This window comes from Caretta caretta, chromosome 15 (genome assembly GCF_965140235.1).
Source record: "Caretta caretta isolate rCarCar2 chromosome 15, rCarCar1.hap1, whole genome shotgun sequence".
Classification (NCBI taxonomy): Eukaryota; Metazoa; Chordata; order Testudines; family Cheloniidae; genus Caretta; species Caretta caretta.
The window spans coordinates 62,497-74,419 of NC_134220.1; the positions used below are offsets into that span (position 1 = coordinate 62,497).

Here is an 11,923-nt window from a genome sequence, read left to right on the forward strand (position 1 = left end):
CTGGGGAGCAGGGCAGTGAGGAGCTCTGCCATGGGCTGTGCCATCACCAGCTCTGTGCTGAGCGCAGGGGCCTTCAGGAACTGCACTTCCTGGGAAACAATCCCTCCAAAACCAGCCATTGGGAATTGCTGCCACTTTGGCTCTCCCTCAGTGGGGGACACAGCCCCCAGCCAGGCTTCTCCCCTGCAGTGTCTTCACCCAGAGACACTCCCTTTTGGTCCCTTCCCCCCCCCCCCATCCCCTTGGTATCTCCCTCACCAGGGGACACTACCCCCCATGCTGCCCCTTCATTACCTCTCCTCCCCCAGCACACTTCCCCCTCTCCCCCCGTCCCCAGCAACCCAGCTCGGTTTTCATTCCTTAGGAGCACCATGGAACAAGACTGGAGTAGGACAAAAATAGAGCTTTATTGAGGGCAAGAGGAGCCATTGCTTGAGTCTTGTGCTCCTGGGCACGGGCAGGGCTCAGCCATTGGCATCAGCACCCCAAGTGCAACACCACAACAGGCCTGTTCACCACAGTGGTGCCAGACGCGACTGCTGCGGCGGCGCTGGATGATCAGAGCTCAGCTGGGTGGCGTTAAAGGCTGCGGAGAGGGTCTCTAAAAAGCAGTGTGTGTGTTCACGTGTGTTTGCGTGTAACTGGGATCACGTGTGCACACCTGGGAGAGTGTGTGTGTGTGTGTGTCAGATGACAGGTTTCAGAGTAGCAGCCATGTTAGTCTGTATCTGCAAGAAGAACAGGAGTACTTGTGGCACCTTAGAGACTAACCAATTTATTAGAGCATAAGCTTTCCTGAGCTACAGCTCACTTCATCAGGTACATAGAATGAAAAATATAGTTGGCCAAACTGGACTGTCTCCACGCAAAAGAATAAATGGACACAAATCTGACATCAGGAATCATAACATTCAAAAACTGGTACGAGAACACTTCATCCTCTCTGGCCACTCAGTAAAAGACTTAAGGGTGGCAATTTTGTAACAGAAAAGCTTCAAAAACAGACTCCGAGGAGAAACTGCTGAGCTTGAATTAATATGTAAACTAGATACCATTAACTCGGGTTTGAATAGAGACTGGGAGTGCCTGGGTCATTACACATATTGAATCTATTTCCCTAAGTTAAGTATCCTCACACCTTCTTGTCAACTGTCTAAATGGGCCATCTTGATTATCACAACAAAAGTTTTTTTCTCCTGCTGATAATAGCTCATCTTAATTAATTAGCCTCTTACAGTTTGTATGGCAACTTCCACCTTCTCTGTATGTATGTATGTATATATATATATATATATATATGTTCCATTCTAGGCATCCGATGAAGGGGGCTGTAGCCCACAAAAGCTTATGCTCTAATAAATTGGTTAGTCTCTAAGGGGCCACGAGTACTCCTGTTCTTTTTGTATGTGTGTGGACACTGGACCCACTTTGCATCTCAGCTGGCAGCTCTGTGCTTACTGAGAAGCTACAGAGCCAGGATCTGAGGCACCCCAGGAGTCTGATGGCATCTCAAGCTCTTAGGCTGGGACCTTCATGGGTTGGGCTCTCTGGGGTGATTCCCACTGGGCCAGGAATGCAGCCTCCCTTACAGCATTTCAGAAGTTCTGCCTCGTCCCAGCCACATCCCTGAGCCAGGAAACCTGGAAGGCCAGACCGGGTGAATCAGTCATGTAAAAAGTTAACCACACTTACGATTTCTTCTGAACACTACAGAACCCCACCCACCAGATCCTGGACACCGCATTTCACCCAGACCAGCTTTTGAGGAGCATGATGCTGGCACCAACCCTGCCTGCTGGCTCGTAGCAATAGAACGGACGCTCACCCTCAACCTAGGGCACTAGGCCGCTGCGACTTCCCTTGAGACAGTCTGTGGCTGTGCTCATCCGAGGGCTCCCCACAGACGGGGGGCCTAGGAAGCTGAACGTGGGGTAGCTCCAAACCAAGGCTGCTCCAAGGAGCTACTCTGGCCATAATGGAGAACTGACAGACACTGGAAGGGGACTGAGCTATTCCATCCAATACAAGGTATACACTCACAAGCACACTGACATATACATCCTGATGCACATACCTCTAACACCTTCCCTCATCCATGCAGTCCCTGCCCCAACATACACCATCCAACAGAGGACAATCGTGATACACAAACACACACACACACACACAAAGATCTGATCTACACCATCCAACAGAGATCAGGAGTGAGAGCACGAATACACACTCTCAGAGGAGGAAGTATGACATTTCCATCAGTAGAAAACCAGAGTACGTATACACACACACACACTGGGTCTGATACACATCATCCAGCGGAGGACAAGAGTGTGCACGCACACAAACGCACGCGCGTGCGCACACAAACGCACACGCTCACACAGAGCACTGCAGTCTGTACAGTTCAAGGCTTGCACTGTGCCCTAGCACAGGACTCATTCTGGTTTCACCTGGCCCCGGCCCAGAGCCAGCCTGGAACTCCAGTAGCCAGCGATGAGGTCACAGTTGTGGTACAGGAACATCCCCGAGAGGGTGAGGCCGATGCCTGCGTAGCTGAGCCCGCTCAGGTGGCTACCGAAGAGGAGGTGCGACAGCACCAGGTTTCCCACCACATTGAAGTTGCCCAGGACGTGGATGGTGAGGGCGGAGGTCAGCGAGATGACACAGAAGCTGGCCAGGTTATAGAGGACAGAGCCCAGGCAGCTGAGTAGGACACAGGCCCAGAGGGCACTGCCGTAGTGCAGCATGCCCTCCCAGGCTGCCCCCACCTCCAGCACCAGAGCCGCCGTGAAGAGGATGCAGAAGCTGGGCACCGATGTCAGGCAGAGCAAGATGACAGAGTCCAGCTTCTTGTCCTGCAGCAGGGTACCTGGAAGCAAGACAGACAGGTGACACCTGGGCAGTGCATGCAGCAGGGGCAGTGAGGGTAGGGTTGCCAGGTGTCTGGCTTTCGATCGGAATGCCTGGTCGAAAAGGGACCCTGACGTCTCCAGTCAGCACTGCCGACCGGGCCGTTAAAAGTCCGGTCAGCGGTGCTGTGGGTCTAAGGCAGGATAGTCCCTATCTGTCCTGGCACCGCACTGTGCCCAGGAAGCAGCCAGCAGGTCTGGCTCCTAGGCGGGAGGGCCAGGAGGCTCCACACGCTGCTCCCGCTCCAAGCACCGGCTCCACACTCCCACTGGCTGGGAACCATGGCCAATGGGAGCTGAAGGGGTGGTGCCTGCGTGCGAGATCAGTGCACAGAGCCTCCTGGCCCCCCCGCCTAGGAGCCGGACCTGCTGGCCACTTCCAGGGTGCAGCGCGGCGCCAGGACAGGTAGGGAGCCTGCTTTAGCCCCGCTGCACCACTGACCGGGAGCCGCCCAAGGTAAGCCCCCACCCCAACCCGGAGCCCCAACCCCCTGCCCCAGCCCTGAGCCTCCCACAAACCTGGAGCCCCCTCCTGCATCCCAAACCCCTCATTCCCGGCCCCACCCCAAGCCTGCATCCCCAGCTGGAGCCCCCCCACCCCGCACCCCAATCTCCTGCCCCATACCAGTGAAAGTGAATGAGGGTGGGGGAGAGCAAGCCACCAAGGGAGAGGGAATGTAGTGAGCGGGGGTGGGGCCTTGGGGAAGGGGTGGGGCATAGGGTGGGGCTAGGGTGTTCAGTTTTGTGCAATTCAAAATTTGGCAACCCTAAGTGAGGGGGTGAGTGAGGGACCCCACCGCCAGGGCAGAAGGAGCCTGGCAGAGGAGACTGCCCCAGGAGCAGGGAGCCCCTGGCCTTCAGGCCCGTCCCAGTGGGGTGGTCAGACTAAAGAACACAAGCAATGGAGACTTGGTACCAGTTCAGATCTATATCAGGACCTACATCCCTCCCTGCCCACGGCACCCCACAGACACTTCGCACGCAGTCAGACCCACACCCATAGATCACACACACATTCATCTCATAATGCATCACACAGACACACAATCGACAACCCATGCATGACACTACTCACATCACACTACACACGCACAGCTAGCTACACCCGTACATCCACTTGCACAGATACGCATGCATTCCTATCAGCTCACGCTGCAATTCACATCAAACACACTCACAACACAATCACATACACTAGCCTCAGGCCCCTACTCACATGGCTGCATGCACACACGCACAAAGGCACAAACATGTATAACGCCAACAGACCCCAGTCCACGGGCAGGATCGAACCAGGGACCTCTGGAGCTTAGTGCATGAGCCTCTACAGCAGGGGTGGGCAAACTTTTTGGCCCGAGGACCACATCGGGGTGGGAAAATTGCATGCAGGGTCATGAATATAGGGCTGGGGCAGGGGGTTGGGATGCAGGAGGGGTGCAGGGTGCAACAGGAGGCTCAGGGCAGGGTGTTGGGGTGCAGGAGGGCTGCAGGGTGTACAAAGAAGCCCAGGGTAGGGGGTTGGGGTGCAGGCAGGGGGCTGGGGTGCAGGCAGGGGGCTCAGGGCAGGGAGTTGGGGTGTAAGGTGCAGGAGGGGTTCGGGCTCCGGCCCAGCACCGCTTACCTGGATAATCTCCGGGGCGTCAGCGGCACGCACCGGGACCCTGGCCCTGGCCCTGCTGGTTCCCCATTCCCGGCCAATGGGAACTTCGGAGGAGGTACCCACAGGCAAGATCAGCATGTGGAGCCCTCTGCCCCCGCTCCCCCAGGGGCCGCAGGGACATGGTGCCAGCCACTTCCCAGAGCGGCGCTGGGCTCGTGGCACCACGGGGGTGGCGGTCCTGTGGGCCAGATCCAAAGCCCTGAGGGGCTGGATCCAGCCCATGGGACATAGTTTGCCCACTCCTGCTCTACAGCATGAGCTAAAAGCCAACTGGCTGGGGTTGGGGCAGAAAAAGCCAAAAGCCAACTGACTGTTAGCTCAGGCTGTAGAGCAGACTCATTTAACTCTCTCTCTAAGTGGTCTCAGTGCCACTAGATGGGACAGAGCACCACACCAAGAAAGTGTGTGGGTTACACATGTGCACACACATAGAGCAGGCCCAGCTGGATTACACACACACACACACACACACACGTTCAAGGGCTCAGGAACCACAACTGGGGTCAGATTTCCAAGCCTGCTCAGTTCCCAACAGCCCTGCTGGGGTCATGGCCAGACGGGCTGAAATTTTTGGAAACACAGGCTCATGCTGTCCGGCCACAACCCACAACATTCAATCCACCCACATCCCCTTGTTGAGTCAACACCCCAACTGCCTGTGCCAATGGTGGTTAACCGCCATCTGTGTACCTCTACCCCATCCCCAGTGCTGCCCTTGGGGGAGCCGTTCTGTCCTGGGGAGACCAGCCAGGGAAGAGGGGGCTGCAGCAAGAGAGACCTGGGCTCTCCTACTCTCAGTCAGTGGTGAAGGGGGTTAAGGAGCATCAAAGGGTTGAGGCAACGGGAACATGGAAATGACGGTCAGTCCAGTGCGTCAGCCTGTCCATGCCTCTGCTGCCTGAGATAACAATGTAAATATAGAAACTGAATGGAGAGGCCAGGGAGGGGAGCAGAAGGTCTCAGGAGATTTCAAAGCCAGGAAAATTGGGAGGTCTCTGGGGGCATTGGGAGCCCTCTCATGGGGGAATAGAAGATGTGGGGCAATTGGGAGGCCTCTGGGAGGGAGGGGAAGATCCTGGGGAGGGATCAAGGCGGGGAAGCCCTTGCCGGGGGGATGCAATCTCTCTGGGAGTGGGGAGGGTTTGACACAGAATTACCATTGGGGATGCTCACTCTTCACTAGGCTCTCCCCTGCCCCCCTGGCTTCCCCAGGCGCTTTGAGTGAATAATCTGTAAAAGCCCTCCTGATTTTCCAACTATGTCCACAGAGTGGGATTCCAAAGCATTTGGCAGAATTCCCCCTGTTCCCCAGCACCTGGAACGGTGCAGCTTGCCCTGTTCTGCTGCGACATGCCCTCGGGAGCACTAGGTCCAGTGTCTGCTCACACTGACACAGCGCGCTCAGTGCATGGGGCTGCACTTCCCCCCAGGCGGGCGAGCAACGCAGCTGGAATCGCAGTCACTGTCCCAACCTGAAACAGACACCTGCTGCCCCTGGAGCCAGAGCCCTTCATGGGGCCCCAATTCTTCACCTCTTTCCTTGGGGAGTTACCTGTGTCCTGAGCCCAGCTGTCAAGGCTGATTCCCCACTCTGGCACCTTGAGTGCAAAAGGTGGGGGCCCGTATGGATTCTAAAAATTAATACTGGCCACTCCAGGCTGGTATTAAACTTCCAAGGTTACAGTTTTTCTCTGACCTTGGATGGGTAGATGCTGCCACCACCCAAGTGCAAAAAATGTCCCCCTGCTTTTGAGAACCCAGGAAGAACACTTGGGAATTCCTTCCTGTGGGGTACCCTCAAGCCCTTTCATCCCCCCTCCAGGGAAGAGCTGAGAAAGAAAACAAAGGAAATCAGCTGTTGCCACCAGCTAACTAAACAACATGTGTACAAACCTCTTAGGACACACAAAAAAAACCCAATCCTGTTCTTAAAAAAGGTAAATTTTATTAAAAACAAAAAAGAAAATACATCTGGAATTTAGGCTTTTGCTAGATTTTAAAAACCCACTTACAAAAATTAAACATCAAGAATAACCTTCTTGAGGTCCAGCTTAATGGTTACAAGCAAAACAAAAGCCTAATCGCATCTTCCTAGACATTCCTTGATTTACTTACATATCTGTGGGTTCCAAATAAGTAGTCTCTAGGTATGATCTGAGGGCTTTCATACCTGGCTTAAAGCTTCCTACTAAGCAGAGTTCAGCCCGTTCCTGCTCTGTTTCTCCTCTCTCCGGAGATCAACAACAGACAAAGGGGAAGTTTTTTCCCAATTTTAAAAAGTTCTAGCCCTCCCATTGGCTCTTTTGGTCAGGTGCCAACTCCCTTCTTTTTACCTATGGGCTTTTTTTAACCCTTTACAGGTAAAGCAAGTAGAGAACAGCTACTAACAGGGATTTTATAGCTAACTGGCTGGCTGGGTGTCCATAAAAGGGAACTGCCCCCACCCCCTTCATTTATCACACCAGCGAATCGGGTAAGGGGAACAGTGGGAACAAAAGAGAAAAATGGGAGGAGAAGCGACAGTGAGCAAAAGAGAGAGGGGAGAAGGGGGCACCCCTTAAAGCGAGCACTGTCCTGGGGGCATGCCTGGGATAAAACACACACAGTCCCCTGCAAGTAACAGAACCTGGGACCTTTTCCCCAGCATCTCAGTAACTGTGATGATCTCCCTTGCCCCACAGCCAAAATCAAGGGATGAGTGGTTGGTAAATTGCAGCTCCCCCTTGCAAACCAGTCAGGGTGTGGGGTTTGTTGACTAAAACCACCAAGGCCACATTGCTTAATATTTGGGGTGTGAGCTCTCACTTCTGATTTCAAATTCTTTGGGGGCAGGGCCTGTTTCTGTGTTGTGTCTGTACAGCACCTGGCACAATGGGGCCCTGGGCCATGACTGGGCCTTAAAGGTGAAGTGGGATGATGTTTCATAAAAACTAATAGTTTTAAGAACCCAAATCCTACACGCAATGGTAATAGAGATAATGAATGATAACTGGGGTGCAGCTCATTAGCCAGGGGGTTGGTTGGGGTGCTAGGAGCTTTTGGCAGCTCTGATTTTCTCTCTGGAGTTAGGGCTGTGAAAGGGGGTCCATGTAGAACCCCACCCTGCAATCCACTCAAACAGCAGCAGGGCTTCCCTTTGGGGACTCGGGGAGCAGGATGTAACCTTGGAGCTCAGAGCCATGCTCTAACCACTAGGCCACACGCCAGGACATGTCTGGGCTCGTGTGTGACTAAACTGTTGTCCTGATAAGAGCGGGAACACACCCTAAAGGGCAGGCTGGGGCTGGAGCGAGATGGAAACGTTCCCTTTGGAACTGACGAACAAACAGTGGCATCTGCCCCCTGCTTGCTGCCAAGGACATTTCGGCCCAGGAGGCCCGGGGGAGGATGGTTCATGATGGGCTGTTTGTGCTCTCACACCGCCTCTTGAGGCAGCAGGGCCAGCAGCTTCCCTTCAAAGGTAGTGGGAAGGAAAGGCCTGTCTCAGGTGATCAGCAATGGGCTGCAGAGTCCTTTGCTGCAGGTTACAAGTTCAAGCCCAGCCCTGGCTGACACCATCTGCCTGCTGTTGGATGAGAGGAGTTTGGGGTGGGGGGGAGTCTCATGGCAGCCCCTGGTGGAAAGGAATCCATGATGCAGTCAGCCCTTTGTTGTCCAAGAGGCTGAGGACTGAGTGGGGTGGGGAGCTGAGGAAATTCCCCCAGTTGTGGGGGGGATGTTGGCAGGGGACAGTGGGGGGGGGGGGGGAGCTGGGCACTGCACCAATGCTGCACACTATGTGGGATTTCAGTCTCCAGCACTAAATCCCCTTTTACACTAACTAGCACCCAAAGGGACCCCTGTGGCAACCAGAAGAAGGGTAAGGCCATGCTCATTATTATTCATATTACCGTAGCGCCCAGGAACCCCCTGCATGGCCTGGCACTCCACTGTGCTAGGCGCTGCACATTGTTGATTGGGCATATTACAGTAGTACCCAGGAGCCCTCATTGAGCCAGGTGCTGCACAGACACAGACCAGAAAGATGGTCCCATTAGCATCATTAATGCCATTTCAGTAGCACTTTTCCTCCAGGAGGATCCCAGAATCACTTACAGATGCTGATACACCAGCCACCTCTGTGCTAAAGCACAGCCACTGCCAGCAGCACTACGCAGCCTTCTAGGACAGGAAGTGCTCCATCTGGCTGAATTTAGGTGACTGGAGGTAATTCCCGGAGCTGGAATTTGGCCAGGATGCTGGGGCTTGAAGATCCCCCAGCCAGAGTACAATGACCAGAGGAGGTGGAACCCTGGCCCCAGGATGACTAGGAGGAATGGGGTGAGATGTGGGGGGTCACTTACTTTGCTGTAAGGACTTTAATCCACGGAGGAAGGTAGCAGCGAAGAGGAAGCAGCAGCCAGCCTGGTCGAAGTGCACCTCCCCGATGATGCTGAAGGAGGTGCCCAAGCAGATGGGCCCCATGGCGACGTACTGCAGCAGGTGGTGGCGCTGGCCCAGCAGCACCTTGGACAGCGTCAGGGTGAAGAGGGGCGTGGTGGTGTACACCATCTGGGCAAAGTCCAGCTGCACGTAGTTGAGGCCCAGGTTCCCGAAGGCCACGCTGGCGCAGAAGGTCAAGCTCAGCAGGTAGACTCTGGCCTTAGTGCTGGTGTCCAGGGCCGCGCCCCCCTCCCCGTGTGCCCGCAGTCTGGCCAGTGGGTAGCCCACCAGCACAGCCGTGAGCATGTGCAGGGATGACAGCAGCACGGGGTACCGGAAATTGTGGATGGCAAAGATCCACTTGTTGAGGCTGGACATGGTGGTGCCAGTGGCCAGCCAGACAAACACGGTGAGCAGGAGTGGCAGAGCATGCACAGGTGGCCCAGGGTCTGGCTTCCAGGGGTGACGTGCCCAGCCTCCATCAGGAGAGTTCAACCCTGCTTCGTCTCTGTGGCAGGAGGACAGACACATTTTGGAGGGCGGCTCAGCTCCTGGCCCAGCATGAGGAAAGGCTGGTCCCTTCCCAACGAGCCTGGGGGCTTGATGCTGGGGGTGCAGAGAAGAGAGGCAAGCTCCTTGGGGTTCTACCCCAGTGCCCATGGGTGCAGCAAGATCTTGCCTTTCAGCACTCTCCCACTGTACGGCCCATGATGCTCTACCAAATGCCCCAGCTGGCTGCAGTGAGTGGTAGTTTTGTAGCTACTCCTCCTGTTTCCTGCCTTGGGGTACCAGCCCATTCACTCCCGGTGACTCATCGGTTGGTTGAGTGTCCAGCTCTGCAACCTGAGCATCCCGACGCTGCCCGTAGGATTCCCTGGGGGAGCAGAGCTGGGGTTGGAAGATCGCAGAGAGGCAGAGCTGGAAAAAACCTGATTACTGTTGGAGACAAGCTGCAATGGCAGATCGAGGCTCCATGGTCACGCCCGGCTGCAAGTCATCATCCCTGCCCTGGAGCTGGTTAAGCGAGTAGAGATGCTGCAAGCCCTCTGCAGCAGGAAGCGCCTGCCTTCACTCTCGCCTGCCAGGCTGCGGCTGCAAGGTGCCAAGGCCATGTGCAAACCGATCCCAGCTGGTGCCCAGGAGCAAGCAGAAAGTGTGTGTGTGTGGGGGAGTTGTGCAAGGCTCCTCCCCACCAGGGCCACGGGGCGGGTGGGGGGGGCTTGCAACAACAACAGTCATCTGTGCGTGCACGCGAGTCGGTAAGGTGAACACGGTCAGACAGCTGGGGCCCTGCCCAGGCCTGCTCAGAGCCAGTCGCCAGCTGCTTCCCACCGCCACAGGGAGGGAGGCAAAGGGGGCACAGATTGTAACCAAAAAAACAATGTCCTAAACATCAGTGGTCTCCATGGAAACGCAGGAGCTGTTGTGAGGCTGCGTCAGGGTCCCAGGCTGAGTCACTGCAGGAAACTGACTCACTGCGCTGGGAGGAGAACCCCGGCTGGCAGCATGAAGGATCGTTAGTCTGAATGCTGGGCCGGGAGCCGGGAACTCCGCATGGAAACAGGCTCAAGGGAAAGCCAGGGGAGCTACCCGGGCAATGAGAAATAGGGGCTGAGAATGGCAGAGATGGGGGAGGGGGGAATCAGACATTGTCAGAAGCCTTACAGCAGCACAGCGTATTCAGGTAGGGGAAAAGGAACATGCTGGACCAGTGTAAGGCTCCTGGTGTAACTGTGTCCACACTAGCATGCTTGTACTGCTTTCGTTCTACCCCTAGAAAAATCACACCCTATCCAAAATAGCTCTGTGGATACCAGATGTGTGGGGACCAGGCCTTCCCCACCAGGGTCCCAGGCACCAGATCAGAACCACTCCTCAGTTATTCAGTTTCTTTAGGGATGTCTAGTACACTAGGGCCTAGAGGTCCCAGAATAAGCCCCACTGTGCTAGTGCTGTGCAGCCAGAGGGAAGGGGCAGTCCCTGAGGACATCTCCAAGAGCTCCCAATCTCAACAGACAATGGACCCAGGAGGTGGGGGCAGAGCTGGGAATAGAATGCAGGTCTCCTGGCTCCCAGTCCAGTGCACTATCCACTAGGTTTCATTGCTTCATGGAACACAGGGAGTGCCTGACTGGATCAGAGCTAGCACCAGCATCCTGTTGACAGTGGCCAGCATCATGTGCTGCAGAGGAAGGTGTCTGAGCCCCACCGTAGCAGATGGGGGATAATCTGCCAGACTGCCCCCACATTAGGTCTCACCCTGGCGCATGCCCTGAATCAGAAGATTTACTACACCGCCCACAATGTAGCTCAGCAATAATGATGGTAACTCTGTATATTCTTGTTAACTCTATAAATCAGGGATGGGAAACGCAGGGCCACATCCAGCTTGCCAGAACATGTGATTTGATTGGCCTGCCAGAGGAGACAATGCCAGAATGAGGAAGGGGGTGAGCTGAGCAGCTCTTCCAGTGCAGAGCAGAGGATAGTGAAATGGGGTGAGAGGCGGCTCTTCCCACTGCCTGGTGGAGGAGAGGATGTTGCACCCTGGAACCTGCTGGAGCATGGGCAGGACATGGCAGCTCCCTGGTTTCAGCAGGCCCACTCCAGGATGACCCTGGTGGGTTAACAAAGAGGGAAGCAGGTACTGGGGCAGGGGTGGTGTCTGGGGGTGTAGGCTCATCTCCCTTCTGGGAGATTATGGAGCTGAATGTGGGCAGGCATGGGTGTGAGCCACAGCATGGAATGGAGGTTTCAGGGAAGAACTCGCTGTCCTGGCACATGTTCTTGCAGCACCCCAGGACAGCAAGGGCCGCTTCTTCCTTCACCAAAACAGCCTGCCAGAGGGGTTAGTGGATTTTGTGGCTCTCTACTACCCTAAAGTTGCCCATCCCTGGTAGAAATGCCCAATCCTTTTTCAAAACTTACTAAATTT

General features: G+C 55.2%; 1 protein-coding gene across 1 annotated transcript; it reads right to left on the reverse strand.

Moving 5' to 3' along the window:
* Nucleotides 1-388: 388 nt before the first annotated feature.
* Nucleotides 389-10,438, reverse strand: SLC35E4 (solute carrier family 35 member E4). Its single transcript, XM_048821848.2, has 2 exons — nt 8,910-10,438; nt 389-2,866 (listed from the first exon to the last, which is right to left on the reverse strand). Exons 1-2 carry the CDS (start codon nt 9,646-9,648, stop codon nt 2,433-2,435), a joined length of 1,173 nt encoding a protein of 390 aa, XP_048677805.1. The 5' UTR covers nt 9,649-10,438; the 3' UTR covers nt 389-2,432.
* Between the last annotated feature and the right edge of the window lie 1,485 nt (nt 10,439-11,923).

Coding starts and splice junctions, on each gene's coding strand:
- SLC35E4 (XM_048821848.2), bottom strand. CDS start 9,648: ATGGGCACTGGGGTAGAACCCCAAGGAGCTTGCCTCTCTTCTCTGCAC. Junction 2,867..8,909: donor ATTAAAGTCCTTACAGCAAA/GTAAGTGACCCC, acceptor TCTTGCTTCCAG/GTACCCTGCTGCAGGACAAG.